A 21,336-nucleotide genomic window follows, 5' to 3' on the forward strand; every position below is an offset into this window, starting at 1 on the left:
TCTGAGCGTTCACGGAAAAGACAATAAGCTACTCCATTTAAACCTTGCTTTGCATGCTTTGAGTTATTTAGAAGTTAGAATCAGGTGCTCCAACCCACACTCTTCTAGATTTTTCTGGATGTTAAGCATCAGGATACCGAAAGCCACAGTCTGATTGGCTCTCTGCACTTCAGAAACGTGTATATGCACTTTTCAGTGGGAAATCACATCTCCAAAATTCATAAAAGAATCTAGTGTGAAGAAGTAAATGGCAAGATTATCTCCTGTGACCAGGATGATTGGTTCATGTCAGTAAATCTTTTGTTTCTGTGAAAGGAGCCAATTCTTGGCCACATTTGTTGATGAAATGTGCCAGACTCTACTGAATTCTACAAGTCTGGTTTGTTAGACTATTTAGATGTTCACCAATCAGGGTAGGACACTGTGACTTTATACTCAAACCAAACTCGGTACCAGTTCCTTATAGAGAAGACTGGAATCTTCAGGTAGTTTAGGAGGTCAGTTCTGAACCTCAGATGATCTGGCATAACTAAAACATAAAGTCCTACTGTTGCTCTTCAGATTATTTGACTGCAAGTCTTTCTTTTTGTGAAGAAATTCATATACTGGTCTTATAATTTATGACAAAGTTTGGCATTATGAGCATACCGTACAGTAGGCCCTGATGACTGGAATGGTAAAAGAAGGCCTTCTTCTTCTTCCATCTGCAGCTTTCCACAGTCACAGTTGTCCCGTTGCCAAACAGTGTTGTCGGGGTCCCTCACACCGCTTAGACTGCCACCCTCCCTTTACACTCGCACACCCCTCTAGGCCTGTAATGCTTGTCCAACCTTAACAGGCTTTGAGCCGCCCGCTGGGCCCCGGTACCGCACGAGACTCTGCAAATCCCATTACACATGAGTCACAGCATTTGATTCTCTCATTAGAGATTCCAAACAGAGAATAAGAGCGTATTATGACACAGGCTTTGCTGCGTTCCCACCGAAAATCCAACCACATCTCCCTCTCGGGCTCTCTCATTTTCTGATCTGCTTCTTGTCTTAAATCTTTGCCGTGTTTGTCTTCTTTTATCAGTATTTTTTCTCATGAGAAGGCCGTACCGTTTTTCCCATAACACAACTCTGTGCCTCTTTCTGCATAACCGCGCTTGTTTCCGTTCGATATAAAGGTAACATTCATGACTCACTGATGCTGAATATTTCTACGTTTTCCTTTAGACGTTGCCGATATTAGTTGTTGTTTTGGGAGGTAATTAAAGCATATTTTCTCCAGATGTTCCACTGTCACACTCTTGAACATGTGTGTGGTGGCATCTTCAAAAGAAATCAAAGGCAACTGGCTCTGACATTCGCCAAATACGCGTCGCAGGGGGGTGATGAACGCATGATAAAAATGATGACAGGACTGACAGGTTCCTCTCTGGGATGGCATGAGGGTTTAATGGGACTTGTGAACGTGACCAAAGGTCTTCAGCAGGGTCAAGGGGATGACCCTACCGTTGAGCCCTGGTTGTGACGTCTTTAATGGGGTCTGAGAGAGCGAAGCTAAAGACACAGCAGTGGAAACAAAGCTGCCTTAAGATAATATTTTATAAACTATGATGTTCCTCTGCTGATAACGTGTCAACGCTGCACATGTTTACAGTGGTAGGTTCCACCTGGAGTGACATACTCATATCTCATGCTTACAGTCTCATTTAATTTAAACAGACTCTACACAATCACACCACTGGACTGCCCCATTTTATTTTTATGGTCCTGTGTGTGTATAGTCTTGCATTATTTAGTCAAGATTATTTAGAAACTAGTGAGTATTATGTTGCTGCATACATTTGAATTCCTCATGTATACACACACTCAAACACTTTATTAGGAACACTATACTAATACTGGGTAGGGCCTCCCTTTGTTCTCAAAACAGCCTCCATTCTTCATGGCATTTATTCCACAAGATGTTATAAACAGTCCTTTGAGATTCTGGTCCATGTGGACATGATTGCATCACGCAATTCCTGCAGATTTTTCCTGCGAATCTTCTGTTCTACCACATCCCAAAGGCGTTCTACTGGATTCAGATCCGGTGACTGGGAAGGCCAGTGAAGAACACTGAGCTCATCGTCATGTTCATTAAACCAGTTTGAGACTAATTTTGCTTTGTGACATAGTGCATTATCATGCTGTAGCCTGTATGTCAGCTCGAACCAGTCTGGCCATTCTTCATTGATGTCTCTCATTAACAAGGTGTTTCTGACCTCAGAACCACCGCTCACTGGATGTCCATCCATCCAGTTTCTGTGCTGCTCATCTTACACAGGTTCGTGGGAGTCTAGAGCCTATCACAGGGAACTCTGGGCACAAGGCGGGGAACACTCTGGACAGAGTGCCAACCCATCACAGGGCACAATCGTGCACACACACACTCACACCCATTCACACACTACGAACAATTCAGAGATGCCAATCAGCCTACAATGCATCTCTTATGACTGGGGGAGGCTCACTGGAGGCTCATAACAAATATTTGTTTACACATAATAACAGCACTCAAGATTTTGGCTCATACTCACAAGCCCAATTATTCAGATCTGCAAAGAGCAAACATTTCAATGAGTTGTTTGGTTTAATTTTATACAGAGTGTATAATTATTTTGAATGAGATTATTTCCACTATGTAAGTTATAATGAGCAGCACCGTAACACTGATAAATAAGGAATAGAAGATAAATAAGGTGTCCAACCTGTAATGAGGATAATCCTACATGATCATAAATTCCTAATAAAATAATAATAAATGATAGAAATAAACATAGTAGGCCCAATAGCAGTGTCTGAGGTCTCTGTGTGTTCTACTATAACCCTGAATTGGATTATAGAAACAAAAATAACACACACACACACACACAACACTATTATTAATTGATTGTTGTTACAGTTATGTCGAAGAGGATGACATCATAGTGTTCATTTTCTGCATAAATCCATAGAATTCATTCTTTCTTGGTGATTTTCAACCTGATAAAGATACGCTTAATTTTTTTTTTTTTTTAAAAAAAACAAACAGACTTTTGCCAAACAGTCAGAAACAAATGTTTTCATTGACCACAGTTCCACACATAATGATATGAGTGCTGAATATTTTGGTTCCCTGGAGAACCTTTCAGTCCATGATTCTTTAATCATTTATATTGATGCCACAATAAACTAATTACCCATCTCCCACCACCAAGATCCTTCTACATAACGCTTTTAGCTTTAGGTTAAAAACCTACATCAATCAATCTTTTATTTTTTTAAAGTAAACTTATATTAGTTCGTCTCTGGCCTTACTGATTTCCATTATTCTGTGGAGCCCGAGGACAGGGACCTGACGGCGCTAGGACCCGGAGGAGGCTCGGGGCGGGTTTCCTTTCTGTCCGTTACTCCGCATTGATCGTTGTGACGTGGCGGATTCGCCATCTGTAAACTCCCAAAGGGCTCAGAGTCAATTAACGCCCATCTTCCCTCAGGATTACACCGGCCTGGAGTCAAAACGGTGCAGCATTTGGTTTATTCTCTACCCTCTTTACAGCAGGAGGAAACACATATCAGATCTACATGCACTCTCACAGAGTTTAACAATACAGCAGGTTTCAACATGTATACAACATGGGCTTAACATCTATTACACAAGCCTGTAGAATAATAATAATAATAATAATAATAATAATAATAACAATCTGCATGACCCAATCTCATCATCTACACTGGAGATTTATAATAAACACCCCCCGCGCGCGCGATTATTCAGGAATACAGAACAACCCCGAGTCCTAAAGAACACGCAGTGTTTACTCTGATCAGAACTGTGGCTTTCTGTAGTGTTCTGCTGTTGAGGCGCTGGAGTGTGAAAGGGTGTGTGTGGTCAGATATTAGTCTCAGTGAAATGGGCTCGTGCGCTGCTGAATACCGCGCGCCACTCTGCGCCGGTTTCCCGCTGCAGCGCGCGCGCCCTACAGAGGCGCCCAATGTGTGCATTTACACCTGTTAAAGCCTCTCTCTCTCTCTCTCACACACACACACACACAGCAACACCGACACGGATACGACACAGAGCGCTTTATAAACAAACTCTCACAGGAGCTCATTTTGGTTTTATTATTATATATTTTTAATATATTCTTAATATTATTACATGTTGCCGTGGATTATCTATACGAGTGTTCCTACAGCAGAAGAATGGTTAGTAAAATAGACTTCTGAAGAAGAAGAACAGAGGGTTTAAAGCGAACGTTTTTGTTGTTTAAACGTGATTTTACAGACGCGCGTGCACAACCGGGAACTCATTCCAAGCACTGTGAAGGGAAAATGAAACAGAGAGCAATAAGTAACCTGAGCAGTGCGGATTTTTACCCAAATCTAATTAAGCTGTGTGAAAATTCTCCTAATTAACACAGAGGGGGCAGAAAAAAAAGTTATTACAGCCGCAGCAGCTGCGCTTTGCTTTTTATCCGCGCTGCGCACGCGCCTCTCGGCTCCTCAACGGCACTGCGCATGCGCGCGACTCGCTCTCCAGCCGGATCAGCAGAGGGCGCACCGCGCATGCGCAAGCCTCCCTCTCTCTCTCTCTCTCGCCCCTGTACAGCGCTGAATGAAGAGGGAAATTTAAAAAACGGTTTGAGGGACCGGGAGAGCTGAACCGCCGCATCTCTCAGCTCACTGCACACTTCCTCCTGATTCAGTGCAGCAGAACAGGTGAGAACCGACTCATTCCCAGCGCTGTGTCTCGTGCTCAGTGTGAATATGATCACAGGTGAGGGGTAGTAACAGTAACAGTAACAGTATGGTATCATTGACAGCTGAAGGTGATGGTCAGGTTGTCACTCAGTTAGAGGGTCAGGTCTGAGGAGCAGATATCAGGTACCACTCTGTTCCTCCACTTCTCCTCTGTTTCAGTACGTTCTGAATCTGAAATGAATAACTGCTGGTTTGATGTACAATCTATCAGTTTAAATGCTAAAAATTTTATACATGATGCCATTTTTATCACCAGTGTATCAACACTGGAATACGTTGAATAGAAATGTTAATATTATATTGTTATTATTTTAAACACTGATCAGGTAAGAATTTAATCGAATACCTTTTCCCTCGGTTTCTGAAAGGAAGTCAGGTTTTCAGGTTTGAACCCTCTCCCTGTTTCATTTCTCTTCTGTGTTCATTAAGCATGACGCAGAAGGTGTGTTTAACATGCGACGTGTCTCGTGTTAGGAAATGATTGACGCTGGCTGTACAGACAGGATGTCAGGACTGATGACAAATTCAGGACATAATCAGAACTCGGAGGAGGACTACAGGTAAAAACACTCCGTTTTCTCTTCTTCTGCCCTTTGGATGACCGCCGTTGCATTTCACCTTCAAATGAATAAGAATAGTAAGAATACACGGATTTAAAAGAACGCAGGATTTTTAGCACAGACATTTTGGAAAAAGAAAAAAAAAACCCACAAAAAAACTAAACGGATTTTGATCAAACGTTTTAAATTTTGCCAAAAGATGATGAAATGGTGACTTGATAAACGTAGCAAAGGGATAAACCAGACCGTTCCATTTTTCTCCATGTATTTCAACAAAGTTCCATCTTTGTTTTGTTCTGTAAACTGAAACGGGCAGCCTGTAAAAAAAAGAAAAAAAAAAAAAAAAAAAAGAAAGAAAAGAAAAAGAGCGAGCGAATCATTTCTGGCCCTGAATGGACGTGTCAGAAAGCATCAGGTCCGAGGTGCACTACCTCCTCCCCCCCCTCCTGGTTTTCAGGGACACTTAACGGTTTGCATCAGTGAGCAAATAAAATCCTCCCTTCTTGCGTCCACTTGTAGCTCCGCTCTAATTGCCGCAGGGTCACGACGAGACGTCTGAAATGGTAATCTTTTCCGAGGACACGGTGCGGGGCGATGTGATGTGATTCCCCCTGCTACTGTCGAAGTCCTGACCTGCGCGAGCAGGAACGGTGGCGTTCTTTACATGTGACAGAGAGTTTCATGGAATAATCCTGATGAAGGTTAATGCGGGGCGGCGATGCTGGGTTTAATAAAGCTTTTACTCCGGGTTCGGGTTAGACTCTCAGGGTTACGGTCTCGCTGTTCGGCTTGGACACGACTGCTCTGTGCTAGTGTCTTCGGATAAAAGCACTGCTCGTGTCGTTAGAAGGTTTATTCGGTTTGTACTAGATGTTGGTTATAATGAAGGGAGCGCTTGAGTAAGACTGGCATGTACGGAGGATACAATAGAGAAACTCTGGCTGAGAAATACGAGAAGCCGGGTTTAGTTTGTTCTGCTTTGTTAGTAAAACGTAACTAATGAAGCTGTTGTTTTTTTTTAAAGGTCATACTGGTTATTCACCTGTACTGACACGTTCTGAACAGATGGCCAATAGGAAGTCTCGAGCAAACGCCACGGAGACGTCTTCACTGCGTTTCTCGTGTTTCATGAAAGAATGAAGAAGATTAGATATAATGATGGTATGATGATGGCCAGGTGTCATGCAGCGAAGTGGCTTTTGTACAATAACAACAGGCAGCTGTTGAACCCTGTGTGCGGTGTTGAGGTGTCATTTCTGCGGCTTGCACCTCAAAGCTTCAGTGTAAAGTTACACTTAACTGTGTGTGTGTGTGTGTGTGTGTGTGTGTGTGGGGTGGATGATTATTCATAGCCTCTTTAACGGGGCAGGCTGGGCGGCCCGAGGCCACGTCCCGAATCTCTCCTCTCCACTGATGTAATTTATTCAGGTGACAGACAGAAAGTGTGCCTTATTTACCCCCCTCCTCCCCGACCCATCTACCCCCTCAGGCCATGTGTAACCCCCTCGCAGCCACGGGTGGAGGGGGAGGGGCAGGTCGGCCCGGGCTCGGGGTGGAAACAGGGCAGCCAAACAGATGGCATCCTATTTGTGTGAGGCCTGTCATTCCAGCAGATTAATGCAAGAGGGTTGGTTAAAGAAAAAGAACGACAGACAATCAGGGGCTGGAGGGAGGGAGGGAGGGAGGGAGGAGAGGAAAACAATAGCGCCACGTGCCGTGGTGCAGATTTTGTCGTTCGTGGACACAATAGGTGATCATTTTTCAACGAGGCCCGGACCAACTGTTGCAGACGGCGCGAGCCCCGTTAACTGCGTTTCAAACGATCCGCTGTTTATGTACGATTCAGCCAATGGCTGACAAGCGCCAGTAGTCACCTGACTAAACTGTGTGCGTGTGTGGAGGGGGGTTACTACAGTGTCTGCAAAAATAACCGAAAATAGTGAGGGTTGTCATAGCGACCCCAATTATCAGGCTCAATAGTGAGCAAGTGGAGAGGATTGGAGGGCCTCTTTCTCTCTCGCCCCTTCTATCTCTCTCTCTCTCTCTCCCCTTCTCTCGCAGTTCCTCTCAGTGCTCCCTGGAAGCAATGTAAATATTTTTTTTCTTATACCGAGCAAACAATTTTTTCTGAATTGTTAAAGTCAGGAAAGGTGGGAAAAAAATGATTAATTAATAATGATACAACTATAAAGCATTTATTGACGTTTGATCAATATTGACAAAACTACAAATCCTAAAGCCCTAATTCAGAACAGTACAGAATATTTTACTGTAGTTTTAAAAATTTTTTTAAAGAATGCACTGATAATCGTTTATAGATATTTATATCTTAATAAATAAACTCTGACTGTTTGGAGTGTGAGGTACTGTTTCCCAATCAAACTTTGAGAGCCTCTCCTCAATCTAAAGAGTATTACTTCCTTCATGCCAGATTAAATGTGTGTGTGTGTGTGTGTTTAGACTCCTGACCTCGGACACGTCCGAGCTGTGTAAGTTTGACCCCGGTGACCTCCAGTCTCTGACCTGGCTGACCTCGGTGGACGTCCCTCGTCTGCAGCAGCTCCGCTCGGGCCGAGCCGAGTTCAGCATGAGCGCTCAGGACCAACTGCACGCAGGTTAGCGCGCGCACACACACACACACACACACACACACACACACAGAGTTTATATGAAGAATATAAAGAACTGCATAACGTTGTGATTTTGACCAACCGACAGCAGCTCAGCTGAGTAACATGAGCGTGGCTGGAGGCGGGACGTCCATGCTCCATCTGCAGAGTAACATGCAGCACAGCCCTCTGGGAATCAACAGCGTGAGTTACACTTTATACGACATGTTTACACACACAGACACACACACACACATCATCTTTACTTTACTATAAAACATACTGTACCTGCCTGCAAACGTATCCTGGAGGTGTTAACTGTTTCTGTGACTGCGCGTTCCTCAGATGCCACAGTTTTCTCCCAGTTTCCCGTGTCCTGCCTCGGTCTATCAGACCTCTTCTCAGCAGGTGATGACTTTCTCCCAGTCCAACCAGCAGGTGCGTCACTCACACCTAAATCGCAGCTCGGGGTACAGTACTTTACAGATGTAGAGTTTGGTTCTGACCTTGTTTCTAATACAGAGTTAACATCTTTAGGAGAAACTGATGATCTGATGAACATCTGAAGCGTTGAGAAGATCCAGAGTCATTAACATTAAGGCGTAGGACGAGTATTTAGGACATCGTGACGCGTTCAGAAATTTGTTTAGTTTAGTTAGACAGCCGAATGCTCTCTAAAAGTTCACGGTAATGTAAAAGTCTGATATGAGGGGAAAAGCAGGAGGTATAATAAACCCTACATGCTCGTTCACTCCTGTGTGTTTACACGGTGATCTGCAGTGTTCTCCTGGAGGACTGTACAGCAACTTCAACAACCAGAGTTTATTCACACAGCAGCAGGTCCACCCTCCACACAGCCAGGAGACGCAGCCCAAAACCTTCCCCAAACCCATCTACTCCTACAGGTGAGCCACCATGCCAGTCGGTCGCACACTGTACATCAGCTGATGTGGTCAAGAGAAGACATCCACAGTCGAGTGTTTCCTCTCTGTAGTCTTATTAGGAACGAGAAGAGCACCAGCCAAGTACAGAGGCTTCACTTTATCCACACGCCAAATTCTACACCTCAGAAAAATAGCTGTTTGCATTATTATGTACCAGTATATAAAAATGCAGAGAAGAATTCTCTCTCTCTCCCTGTCTGTCTGTCTGTCTGTAGCTGCCTGATTGCTATGGCTCTGAAGAACAGTAAGACAGGAAGTCTCCCGGTGAGTGAGATCTATAGCTTCATGAAGGAACACTTCCCCTACTTTAAGGTGAGTGTGAGAGGATGAAAGCGAGCACTACACAGGGTTGATTCAGTAGAACAGTGCGTCTGACTCTTTCCGGTTTGAATTCTCTGGGACGGTCAGACGGCACCAGACGGCTGGAAGAACTCCGTCCGGCACAACCTGTCTCTGAATAAATGTTTCGAGAAAGTGGAGAACAAGATGAGCGGCTCGTCGAGGAAGGGCTGCCTGTGGGCGCTCAACCCGGCCAAGATCGACAAGATGGAGGAGGAGATGCAGAAATGGAAGCGTAAGGACCTAACGGCTATCCGACGCAGCATGGCCAACCCAGGTCGGTATCGGTAACGCAGTAGGATCTGATTGTGGTGTTTCTGCAGTTATGGATCAGTTTAACTGAAGTCTAATGCCTGAATCTCTGACGTTCCTCGGATGTTCTTCCCCAGATGAATTAGACAAGCTGATCACAGACCGTCCGGAGAGCTGCAGGAGGAAACCGCTGGATCCTCAGCTTCCTCCGCCTCAGCCGGTTTTGTCTCTGCAGTGCCTTACTGTTCACCATCAGCTCCAGATGCAGCTCCACACTCAGCCCCGGATAGCACCCACGTCTCCGGCTCCTGCTCAAACACCGCCGCTCCACCCTGTACCTGACCTCGTCAAACAACAACAACAACAACAACAACAACAACAACAACAACAAGCGGAGATCTTCAGCATCCACAGCGATGTCCACTCCGAGGTCGATGCTCTGGACCCCAGCATCATGGATTTCGCCTTGCAAGGTTTGTCATTGAATTTTTGCACGAGATAAACTGAGTGTTTGTCCCAGTTGTTGTCATGGTGAGCAGGAAAGCCTTATCGTCACTGCTAAATGCTAACATTACACAACGGTAGCAAACTAGTCTGACACAGCGTACTATCTAGATACAGTAGTATACAGTATTACACACAGACACCTTTGATCCTTCATCACGTCTTGGCAGTGTTGGATCAGCGGTTAAGCGTCTGTGCTAATACCTGGAAGTCATCATACTAGCTCGATATCAGAGACCTCACTCACTGCCCCTTGTCCATCTGCAGGAAACCTGTGGGACGAGATGAAGGACGACAGCTTTAACCTGGAGGCCCTGGGCTCGTTCAGTAACTCCCCCCTGCGTCTCTCTGACTGCGACCTGGAGGGTGTGAGCACGACGCCGGTGTCCAGCGCTGCTGAAATCCCCTTCTCGGGTGTTTATACGTCATACAGCACGGTGGATGCATTCTCCAACCAGTACATCAACACACAAGGCAGCAGCAAACCCATTATCCTGCATTAAACCCGCACACACACACTCGTACCAAACAGCAAAGACCAGCTTTACTCCAAAGGGCCATCAACAATGCGGACTGTGGGTTTTGATTATTTACTTATTTTATTATTATTATGGCATTTAGTTCTCAAATACTGTTTTCATGGACAGAATTTTCCTTACGCAAACTTCCAGTGACACGGAACCTCTGGAACGCTGAATGTTCGACTCCGGTGCCGAGAGAAACGTGAACCAAACCAAACTCACTTCTCGAAAACACACGCAGGGTCATGTACATACGAGTCTTCCATACACACACAGCTACATGGACCGTTTGGATGTTGTACGTTTTGTCTCCACCACGTGTTAACAAAACTTTCAATATCTGTTGTGGTCCCCCTATAACCCCCCACACCCCCGACCACGCAATTTCCAGACTAGGCATGTGCCGACATTACGGTATGCATCACGATATTAACCTGGTTTACACGAATCACACTTCTATATTACTATGTACATGATATACGTAGCTGGGGGTGTTGTCTTGGGAACGGCGTTATGGGATATGGGATTGTCTTCTCAGAGACAGAAACGAGTCGCTTTCAAACTAACCTTATTCCACAAGGGGTTTATATCGGAAGCGCTCGAACACACGCCCCGTCCTGATAAACGTCTGCTAATTCCGAGTCGACTCCGATGAGAGAGAGTGACGCGGTTGTATCCGGTGCTTGGCCCCCTTCAGGTGCTGTGTAAATATTAACCCTGTAAGCCACTTCCTGTTTAATTAAAAACGGATGCGCTGTATTTTTATTTTCCCCGTGTTTGCATGTTAGTGTGTTTTCTGTTAGCCTGTGTGTCTACTGTTGTGTTGTAATAGGCAGCAAGTCTCCTCTGTAATTATTGATTATTATTATTTATATTTATAAGCGAGGAGATAAAGAGTGGCGTGGCGGAAAATAATAATAATAATTGTGTTTATTGTACATATCCAAGTGTGTCCAAAATGATTACTGGTGAGGGCAGACCCGATCCCACAGCGAATTCTTCTACACATTAAAGGACTTTCCCTGCAACTTCTAAATCAGTTTTTAAAGCATATCCATATTGTATATATATATATATAAAAGCTTGTACAGTATATTTGTGCAGCACTGATTTAAGAGGCAAACGCAACAAAAACATGACAGGTGTGTGTGTGTGTGTGTGTGTGTGTGTGTGTGTGAACATTTAGGCCGTTTTATTTGAGGCACACATCATATGGAAGTCATCTTTTTAAAAAAAAACAAACAAAAACATCATCCTGATAGACAGTGAAATTCAGGCACTTTATTAAAAACATTTTCCAAAAATAATCACCGCTGAATTATTTTCTTCCCTCAAATCCAGACTAGTGGTGAAACACGGCGTTACTATAATAAAGTTTACTCCTGTACGGTTCTCAGAGTAAACGATAACCCTGTGATGTACATGACACTCGGATCTCCCTGGAAATGTTTCACCCAGCAGCGAGTTGTGTTCTTCTTCCCAGTGACGTGAGCTAAAAGGCGTATACTGGCACGTCTTTTCAAAAATACATATAAACATTTATTTCCTTTTCTTTTTCTTTTAAAAAACGACTAAACCTGAGGTGGTGCACAAAAATATACACGTTAAAAACCCATAAACGTTTCTGCACAGGTTCAGTGGTCCTTCCTCGTAATACTGCTACATTACAAACCAGGTATAAAGCAGATCGGTGTCTTTGGCATGCCGGCACCGCTTCACTGATCCGACACCACGGGCGGAACTGTGCGTCAGTGTATTAAAAACACACCATCTTCAATACACTGATCTTTTAGCGTTAAGCTAGACACGGTACATTCATTCACACTTTTGAAGAAAGAAAAAACCCCAAAACAAACCACAGAGAGGTCTGGGACCCGGAAGCACTGCAGAGTTCAGCTTTCATCGCGCCGAGGCTTTGTGCGTTAATAATACAGGACTGAAACCCGGCTTCGCGGAGGCTCTGCAGAACTGAAGAGTCACAGAATATATATACACTGAAATACCCGTGATGATGCGTACAGTGTGCAAAACGTGAGCTTATAGGAAGGAGTGGAGGTGATTGTGTTCTGTTCGTTTCAAGGCAACACTGGTGAATTTAAACGTCTGACAGGAAGTTAGATTTCAACGTGAAATGCTAAAACACGTGTGCGCTCGAGCGGCTCTGCTCGTTATGCGTGTGCGTATGTTTGTGGAGTCGCTCCGATCCTTATTAGACACTACAGTATAGAAAACGTCCTGTTCTTTACACTAATCTTCTACTTTCTGACCTGCTTCTTACCCACGTGAGCGCAGGCAGCCAGGCTAACGAACGCCCACGGGCACGGGCACGGGCACCGGCGCTGGGGTGAAGAAGTGTCTTACAGTGTTAGCTGGGGTTGGTCGAGTTGTCCATGGTGGCCAGCAGGTGGGAAACTTTGGCTCTCTGAGATGGAGTGATGTTCTGAGCCATGTGGATGATGCAGTCCATCGCAACCTCTGGATTGGCCTCCATGAGACTGTGAAACCACACACACACACACACACACACACACACACACACAGACAGTTCATGAGAAGCGACACTAGCATTACGCCTGGAGTAAACTTTGAAACTACTGCACACATTTAATTAAGAGCCGTTTTCTTTTTGTTTTATAAGTGCCTCAGATGTTTGATTTATTTTATCTTTTGAAAACTCGACACTGTTGCAAATAACGGGGCGTTTCCCTCGGTGACCTGCAGACGAATTTGAGTTCATGTCGGTTACCTTCGGATGTCCGAGAGTGTGTTGGTTACCTTCGGATGTCCGAGAGTGTGTTAGTTACTTGCGGATGTGTTTGAAGGTGTTTCGGTTACCTGCGGATGTGTTTGAGAGTGTGTTAGTTACCTGCGGATGTGTTTGAGAGTGTGTTAGTTACCTGCGGATGTGTTTGAGAGTGTGTTAGTTACCTGCGGATGTGTTTGAGAGTGTGTTAGTTACCTGCGGATGTGTTTGAGAGTGTGTTAGTTACCTGCGGATGTGTTTGAGAGTGTGTTAGTTACCTGCGGATGTGTTTGAGAGTGTGTTAGTTACCTGCGGATGTGTTTGAGAGTGTGTTAGTTACCTGCGGATGTGTTTGAGAGTGTGTTAGTTACCTGCGGATGTGTTTGAGAGTGTGTTAGTTACCTGCGGGTGTGTTTGAGAGTGTGTCAGTTACCTGCGGATGTGTTTGAGAGTGTGTTAGTTACCTGCGGGTGTGTTTGAGAGTGTGTCGGTTACCTGCGGGTGTGTTTGAGAGTGTGTCAGTTACCTGCGGATGTGTTTGAGAGTGTGTCAGTTACCTGCGGATGTGTTTGAAGGTGTTTCGGTTACCTGCGGGTGTGTTTGAGAGTGTGTCAGTTACCTGCGGATGTGTTTGAGAGTGTGTCAGTTACCTGCGGATGTGTTTGAGAGTGTGTCAGTTACCTGCGGGTGTGTTTGAGAGTGTGTTAGTTACCTGCAGATGTGTTTGAGAGTGTGTTAGTTACCTGCGGATGTGTTTGAGAGTGTGTTAGTTACCTGCAGATGTGTTTGAGAGTGTGTCGGTTACCTGCGGATGTGTTTGAGAGTGTGTCAGTTACCTGCGGGTGTGTTTGAGAGTGTGTCAGTTACCTGCGGATGTGTTTGAGAGTGTGTCAGTTACCTGCGGATGTGTTTGAGAGTGTGTCAGTTACCTGCGGATGTGTTTGAGAGTGTGTCAGTTACCTGCGGATGTGTTTGAGAGTGTGTCAGTTACGTGCGGATGTGTTTGAGAGTGTGTCAGTTACGTGTGGATGTGTTTGAGAGTGTGTCGGTTACCTGCGGATGTGTTTGAGAGTGTGTCAGTTACCTGCGGATGTGTTTGAAGGCGTAGTCCCTCTTCAGGTATTTGATGTTTTCTCTGATGGCCGAGCGCAGCCCCTCCTGCTGCGGCAGCTGTTTCTCCAGCCACTCGACCACCGCTTGATTATTGTCCCACAGGTACGCCTGAATAATACATAAAGACTTCATCATTAAGCTCCATAGTCCTAACTATAATCCAAAAACATGAACCAGATACTTAAACAACCGTACCAAACCTGTCCCTCTATCTAGACATGCTAAGAATGTCTAATAACAAAGATAACATGCATCATAAATACTGGGACTGCACCATTATAGTTTATAGTTTCAGTCTCCAAGCGCAAGTTTGAGAACTTTTTTTTTTTTATAAGAAGGTTTTTGTTTATAATTGTGAGTAGGGTTTAAATGTTTTTTTTTTTTTTTTTAACTGTCTCACTTTGACGGTTCCCTCGGTCTCGATGAACCAGCGGCGCAGCATGGACTTTATATGGCCGTCACTCAGGTCTCCGTTGGTCTGCACGATCTCGCTCTTCACCTTCTCCTCCAGCAGGAGGCGCCGAAGACGCCAGTAAAAAAATGACCGAGCATTCTTCCAGTCCAGGATATCCTGCAAAAAAACAACACGTGACCGGGGCAAACCAGTGACATTTACACAGTCTGATAATCGCCTTCGACTGAGATAAGTCCAGATCACTTATTCTAGGCTCGGGTGATGTATTTTTCCACGAGCATGAAATGGAATTTGTATTTAAGGAGACCGCGGTGTACATTACCGTGATGACCCCTTTCTCCTGCATCCTCCCGGGTGTGTCGTGGAGGTCAGCGAACTGTACCGCCACCTGGTGGTAGATGGGCAGCAGAAACTCCTCTCTGGCTCTGAGCTGAGCCTCCACATCACTGCGCTCATTCTCCAACAAACCTGAAGAACCTGAGTTCCGACACAGGATGAATACAGAGCATCAATAACACTAAAGAAAAACACTCGGAACTTGTTAGCTCTCTCTCACACACACACACACACACACACACACACACACACAGTAACAAGTGTCCACTCACTGAGCTGCTGGGCCAGTCGGGAGTATTCGGGGTCGATCCTCCTCATGGTCTTCAGCAGATCTTTCCTTCTGAACTTAATCTCCACCGTGCCCTCTGGCTCTAACACACCTCCCCTACACACAGATATAGAGTGGTGTGTATGTGTGTGTGTGTGTGTGTGTGTGAGGAAACGGACTTGACGAAGCAATAAAAACTCTCGTGACCCCACCTGCTCTCCCGGTCAGCGTAGAGCTCCATGTACTGTGGGTTGATGGTGGGGTCGATCACTACCCATGATCCTCCTCTCAGCTCAGCGTGCGGGGGGATGTAGACCAACACGGGCTGGCGGAACTCCCTCAGGGCATCCACGATGTATGCGCCGAACTTTAGCACCTGGTCGTACATGTCTGACAAACAGGAAGTTGAAATATTAACAACGTTCTTCATCACTGATGATGATGATGATGATGATGAGCGACGGCGTAAGAACGCGGAGATCTTTTGCACCTTTCATGCCGCCGGAGAAGCCTCTCCAGTTGGCAAACACCATGAGCGGAAGTTTCTCTCGGTTGAAGTCCTTCATGGCCTGGGCGGTTTTATAAGCCGAGTCCGGGAACCACACCTGCCCCGCCTGCTGCACCATCTAACACACACACACACACACACACACACACACACACACACACACACACACACACACACACAGTATTACACAGCTTCTGAGAGGACTACTATACAGCCTGTTTAAATGCTTTGCGTATTCAATCCACACTCACCCTCGCCTCCGAGTCCAGATTGGCCGGATCAGCTGGGACTGTGACCTCGACGGTCCGTGTTTCCACGGCGATGACCCCGAGCGGAATCCCTCCTAGCCTGTGACATGCCAAAGATTTTGTTAAACAATAAAATTAAAATATAATAATAATAATAATAATAATAATAATAATAATAATAATAATGTGTTAGAAAGTTGAAGGGAATTGTGGGTAATCTCACCTGGCCCGACCCACCACCACAGTCTGAGCCCAGTTGGACATCACCTCCATGAAGGTGCCGTGATCGAAAAACCCGCTCTGCCACGCCCCCCTCATGCCTACAGACAACACACAAGACAAAACAGAAAGGGGAAAAACAAACAAACTAATTTACAAATATCTGTTTATTATTTATCTTAGTTATTTAGGGATCATGCAGAGTGCGGGCTACATAAATAAACATACATACTGAATATATACAGAATATAGAAATACATGTATAGCTGTCTTTATTGTGTTTTTTAATGATCATATATATATATATATATATAAATAGACATAATGAATAAGGTTCTGAGGGTTAACAGCGTTACAGGTGATCAGATGATCAGGTGTTATGAGGCGTCTCACTGGGATGGGGACGTCCAGAGAGCATCCAGCGAGGGTCGTAGGGAGCTTTGGTGGGGATAAACTCAACCTCTCTGTCCACCGGGTCAGTAGGGGGCATCAGAGGCGCAGGACTGTGCTTATTCTAAACAATACAAATTGTATATCTGATTAAGACGTGCTCGTGGCCGAGATAAAAGGACGCTGTAATAGCTTCAGTTTCTTCTGTTCGGGATATTCCGCCCCTCGGTCTGAAACCTGACCTTCGGCATGTAGGAGAGCCACTGCAGGATGGTGTAAACGCCGTCAAAGTCGTCCGGCACCGTGGTGTGTGCGACGCCGTTGTTGTGCATGATCTGCACGCCGCCCAGCTGGTTGTTGGACGTGTACACCTCGCGACCGAGAACCTAAAAACGAAGGCAGACGGAAGACTGAATAGAAACAGAGCAGGTCCACCTGCGTGAGGTTTCTGAAAAGGTCAAGGGTTATCTACATCACAGACTGTTCATCTCTCTGGATAAAGCATGGGGACCTTGTTTAGTGCTCCTGCTCCGGTCAGGATGATGTGGGAGTTTTCCACTTGGATCACCCTCTGTCCCAGTCGAACCAGGTACGCCCCGATGCCGATCGCCCGACACGTCACCTGCACAACACAGCGCCGGGATGAGAACGCGGCCAGGACCAGAAAGAAATCAAAAATAAACCAGGCAGCGCTCACCATGCTGATGGTGACAATCTCCTCGTACGCCTGCGACGACTCGCCCGCGATCGTCCCCGATCCCCTGAGGTTCTCTACGCCGAGCCCGTCCTCTTTCCCGATGACGTCGGTGATGACGTACCTGCAGCGGTTAACGCGGTCAAAGCAGCGGGTTCATCTCTCTCTCTAACAGTATAAAAACAAAAAGATAACACGGTATATAAAGCGAGGACCGACCTGGACTCTCCTCCCTCCTCCACGTGGCGGCAGTGGACGACGTTGGATGAGCTGATGCGAGTGTAGTCCTGAGGTGTTAAATACAAATACTTAAAACCCTGCAGGAAAAAGGAAAAGCACACGCACACACACACACACACACATCAGAGCGTTAACATCAGCCTGTAGAATCCAGCTGTGCTCGTACTGGGCTTGGTGAACGAGTGACCAGCCGGTTTCACCTTGTAGGGGTCGTCGGGGTCGAGCCAGGCCACCTGGAACATGTGTTTGATCTCCTCGGCGAGGCCGATGCGAGCCCCGCTGTTGGCGGCGATGTAGACGCGGGGGATCCCCTCGGCACGCGCCAGCTCCGACGCCCGCAGGAACAGCAGGTCCTCCTGAGGCCCGAACGAGCCGATCCGGTACGTGATGTCGTTACAGATCACCACGACGTCGCGCCCCTCGGGGTACTCGGGGGTCTTCAGCTTCATGCGGAACGCCACCATGCCCACCTGAGACGGATGAATTTCACACGATTTGGCAACTGATTTAGCGTTCGGAATAAATCCAGACACGAAATAATATCCTTTAACACAGAAAAGTGAAAACCTGCCCGGATACTTAGCACGCTTTATAAATCCGAGTTTGGGCTCGATGCGGTACCTCGTTGTCTCCGGGCAGCTGGTTCATCTGCACGAGTTGGCCCTGAGGGTCCAGCACCAGCTCATTACACAGCAGGACGTCGTTAGGGCACGTGTCCCCTGGACCCCACAGCTTAAACAGAGCCTGAGACAGACACGGACGTTTATTACAGTGCAAACACACACACACACTTCGACGTGATTTTACTGGATACGGAGCGGGTTGGGACGGCGACACACACCTGGCGGAACAGCTCGGGGAAGTCGTAGACGTAGGTGGTGCCGAGGCTCTGGGCCTGGAAGCGCTTGGCCTGCAGCAGGTCTTTAGTGACGTAGGGAGTGTTGATGAGCATGCCGTGCAGGGGGCCGTGCTTCTCCGTGTACGACCTGAACATGATCTGAAACACACACACACACACACACACACACGCAGATTCTAGACTAACTACAGTAAAAAACCTGACGTTTTCATTTAAGCGTGCGTGTTATCACCTGTCCCGACGCCGTGTCCGTGACCTCCTCGTACAGGCTGATGTCGAGGTAGTAGCCGTTCTCGTTGGTGAGGAACAGGCGGATGGGGACGGCGTTGCCGCTCGGCGTGAGCCGGATGTTGATCTTGAGCTCGGCCTGCAGCACCCGGAGCTTCCAGAGACGCCGGCCGTAACGCATCACCATGGAGCGCACCGACTCCTCGATCTGCGGCGCACAGACAAGACGCCGTCTTTCACGATCGAGTACCGGCCGAAGCGTCAAAGCAGAGGAGGCGGGGTCCGGTTAAAAAAAACAAACAAACAATACCTTAACGGGATCCATGATGACGGTGGGGACGAAGTTGAGGAAGATGTGGTTGCAGTCAGTGCGTGTGTGTGTGTTGCTGAAGGCCACCTCCAGCTCGTCCATCGCCTCCAGGAGCAACCGCTCGCCTTCGTTCTGAAGATACTCAAACGACGCCTCCTGCTCGCGCACGTTTCACTCAGATTACATACAGTATATATTATATATATACACACACACACGTAGTACACGTATACACTGTGCTAGAGGATGGCTAAAGTAGCTCAGGCGGTGACAAGACCGTTACCTTGGTGACGAGGTCGGAGTGGCGGATGATGGCTCGGACGAAGAAGCGGTAGTCGGTGACCTCGGCGCCCTCCTCGACGCGGGCGGCCCCCAGGTACAGGTGCATCTTGTGGTTGGCGCAGGGTACGGCGGTCAGGGCGAAGTTCCTCATGCGGTTCAGCTCCAGCTGGAAGGCCAGAGCCGGCTCCAGGTTCCGGTAGATACGATCTTCCTGGAACTAAAACACACACACACACACACACACACACACAACCGGAAAAGACTCGATATTATACGACACATGGGTGCGTGTGATAAATGTTTAGATCTTTTTATTTATTTTTTTTACCTCATCTCTGGCTCGGAATGTGAAGAATTTAGGAAATTCCCTCTAGAAAATTTAAAATAAATAAATAAGAACATTTGCAACATTATACATACATATATATATTTCTATTTTATATGAATATTTTATATAAGTATTTTTAAAAAACCTCTCATTAATATTTCATAACAGAAATTCTGCTATAAATTATTGTTTTAAATATATATTTTTTAAAATAGTACAGCAAACAAACAACAAAAAATAAAATCATACATTATTTAAAGTATTTTTTTATATGTAAAAATGTATTATATTTGTAGCGATGCAAATAATTCACGTACTCTCTGTGCCACCAGGAAGGTGATTCTCCGGATTCCGTACTCGTACAGAATGGCTTTCTGTCAGAAAATTAAAACAAGCACCATTATACTCTCAGCACCGGGGTTCTGCGCAGAGGGGCCCGGGGTTCTGCGCAGAGGGGGCCCGGGGTTCTGCGCAGAGGGGGCCCGGGGTTCTGCGCACAGAGGGGGCCCGGGGTTCTGCGCAGAGGGGGCCCGGGGTTCTGCGCAGAGGGGGCCCGGGGTTCTGCGCAGAGGGGGCCCGGGGTTCTGCGCGCAGAGGGGGCCCGGGGTTCTGCGTGCAGAGGGGGCCCGGGGTTCTGCGCGCAGAGGGGGCCCGGGGTTCTGCGCAGAGGGGGCCCGGGGTTCTGCGCAGAGGGGGCCCGGGGTTCTGCATGCAGAGGGGGCCCGGGGTTCTGCATGCAGAGGGGGCCCGGGGTTCTGCGCGCAGAGGGGGCCGGGGTTCTGCGCGCAGAGGGGGCCGGGGTTCTGCATGCAGAGGGGGCCCGGGGTTCTGCATGCAGAGGGGGCCCGGGGTTCTGCAGGGGTTCCAGGATGAAACCGTGTGAGATTGAGGACCGGAGCAGAACTCACTTTGGACTGAGCGAAGTCGCTGAAGGCCGCGACTAAAGCGTCGTCGTCCTCGCTGTCGGCCGATCTGATGGAGACGTTGATGATGTGGATGGGGTTCTCCCTCTTGTTCTGCAAACATAATTAAATCAGCGTTACCCACGCTGCAATTAACACACGCTCGATCGGTGCGTGTGTGTGTGTGTGTGTGTGTGTGTGTGTGTGTGTGTGTGTGCGGTTACCTTAATGCTCTCTTCATCGTAAACAGTGTCAGAGAACAGCGTGCTCTCAAACAGCGGGTCAGCGAAACAGGAAATGACCTCATCAAAACTCCTGTGCATGCAGCAACACAAGGGTCATTCTTTTAGAACTGCAGCTAAACAAACACGAGTGCACATCGTCACGAGTGCACATCGTCACCAGCGTGATGCACAAACACACACACACACACACTACCTTCTGAAGTCGTCAAAGCACCGGAAGGCCACCATGGCGCCCATCCTCTGACAGGGAGGAGACAGCTCGCACTCCAGGAAGAGCTCACTGCCCTGACGCGGCATCGAATCAAACTGCCCCGACCCGCTCGCCGGCAACCTGCGTGTGTGTACGTGTGTGTGTGTGTGTGTGTATTTGGGTGAAAGAACAGCATGCTGATAGTACTGAAGCTGCTACAGAGCACAGAAGCTGTTTGCACGTCAGACACGTTCATCATCCCTCTATTTACATGCACTGATTAATACTCATATATTCATATCTAGTGCGTGATTAAT

The 21,336-nt window shown here is 46.8% G+C and overlaps 2 protein-coding genes and 1 long non-coding RNA gene across 9 annotated transcripts in view; 1 reads left to right on the top strand and 2 right to left on the bottom strand.

Moving 5' to 3' along the window:
* Positions 1-3,518: 3,518 nt before the first annotated feature.
* LOC108255447 (uncharacterized) lies at positions 3,519-7,937 on the bottom strand. The gene is made up of 3 exons (XR_001810093.3): positions 7,802-7,937; positions 5,119-5,390; positions 3,519-4,943 (listed from the first exon to the last, which is right to left on the bottom strand). It is a non-coding gene; the product is annotated as an uncharacterized LOC108255447 (long non-coding RNA).
* Positions 5,250-10,554, top strand: foxn4 (forkhead box N4). The gene is made up of 9 exons (XM_017451374.3): positions 5,250-5,332; positions 7,793-7,947; positions 8,051-8,145; positions 8,287-8,379; positions 8,722-8,846; positions 9,101-9,197; positions 9,294-9,501; positions 9,614-9,949; positions 10,248-10,554. Exons 1-9 carry the CDS (start codon positions 5,250-5,252, stop codon positions 10,481-10,483), a joined length of 1,428 nt encoding a protein of 475 aa, XP_017306863.2. The 3' UTR covers positions 10,484-10,554.
* A 1,208-nt stretch (positions 10,555-11,762) lies between these two features.
* The window catches only part of acacb (acetyl-CoA carboxylase beta), a 22,709-nt gene continuing 13,135 nt past the window's right edge, over positions 11,763-21,336 (bottom strand). For all 7 annotated transcript variants that reach the window (XM_053674372.1, XM_053674376.1, XM_053674375.1 and 4 more), the window contains 25 exons: positions 21,023-21,160; positions 20,809-20,899; positions 20,591-20,698; positions 20,000-20,056; positions 19,683-19,724; positions 19,356-19,571; positions 19,073-19,228; positions 18,767-18,970; positions 18,517-18,672; positions 18,297-18,419; positions 17,876-18,145; positions 17,655-17,752; positions 17,439-17,559; positions 17,253-17,363; positions 16,984-17,127; positions 16,745-16,865; positions 16,356-16,452; positions 16,136-16,232; positions 15,867-16,002; positions 15,589-15,766; positions 15,381-15,493; positions 15,095-15,249; positions 14,758-14,928; positions 14,329-14,465; positions 11,763-12,996 (listed from right to left, as the gene is read on the bottom strand). In XM_053674372.1, the coding sequence (XP_053530347.1) occupies positions 12,867-12,996; positions 14,329-14,465; positions 14,758-14,928; positions 15,095-15,249; positions 15,381-15,493; positions 15,589-15,766; positions 15,867-16,002; positions 16,136-16,232; positions 16,356-16,452; positions 16,745-16,865; positions 16,984-17,127; positions 17,253-17,363; positions 17,439-17,559; positions 17,655-17,752; positions 17,876-18,145; positions 18,297-18,419; positions 18,517-18,672; positions 18,767-18,970; positions 19,073-19,228; positions 19,356-19,571; positions 19,683-19,724; positions 20,000-20,056; positions 20,591-20,698; positions 20,809-20,899; positions 21,023-21,160 (3,370 nt within the window). In that variant the 3' untranslated portion in view covers positions 11,763-12,866. The remainder of the gene's footprint in view (positions 12,997-14,328; positions 14,466-14,757; positions 14,929-15,094; positions 15,250-15,380; positions 15,494-15,588; positions 15,767-15,866; positions 16,003-16,135; positions 16,233-16,355; positions 16,453-16,744; positions 16,866-16,983; positions 17,128-17,252; positions 17,364-17,438; positions 17,560-17,654; positions 17,753-17,875; positions 18,146-18,296; positions 18,420-18,516; positions 18,673-18,766; positions 18,971-19,072; positions 19,229-19,355; positions 19,572-19,682; positions 19,725-19,999; positions 20,057-20,590; positions 20,699-20,808; positions 20,900-21,022; positions 21,161-21,336) is intronic.

Source organism: Ictalurus punctatus, chromosome 22, assembly GCF_001660625.3.
Source record: "Ictalurus punctatus breed USDA103 chromosome 22, Coco_2.0, whole genome shotgun sequence".
Lineage (NCBI taxonomy): Eukaryota > Metazoa > Chordata > Actinopteri > Siluriformes > Ictaluridae > Ictalurus > Ictalurus punctatus.

Coding starts and splice junctions, on each gene's coding strand:
- foxn4 (XM_017451374.3), top strand. CDS start 5,250: ATGATTGACGCTGGCTGTACAGACAGGATGTCAGGACTGATGACAAAT. Junction 5,333..7,792: donor AACTCGGAGGAGGACTACAG/GTAAAAACACTC, acceptor GTGTGTGTTTAG/ACTCCTGACCTCGGACACGT. Junction 9,502..9,613: donor ACGCAGCATGGCCAACCCAG/GTCGGTATCGGT, acceptor GTTCTTCCCCAG/ATGAATTAGACAAGCTGATC.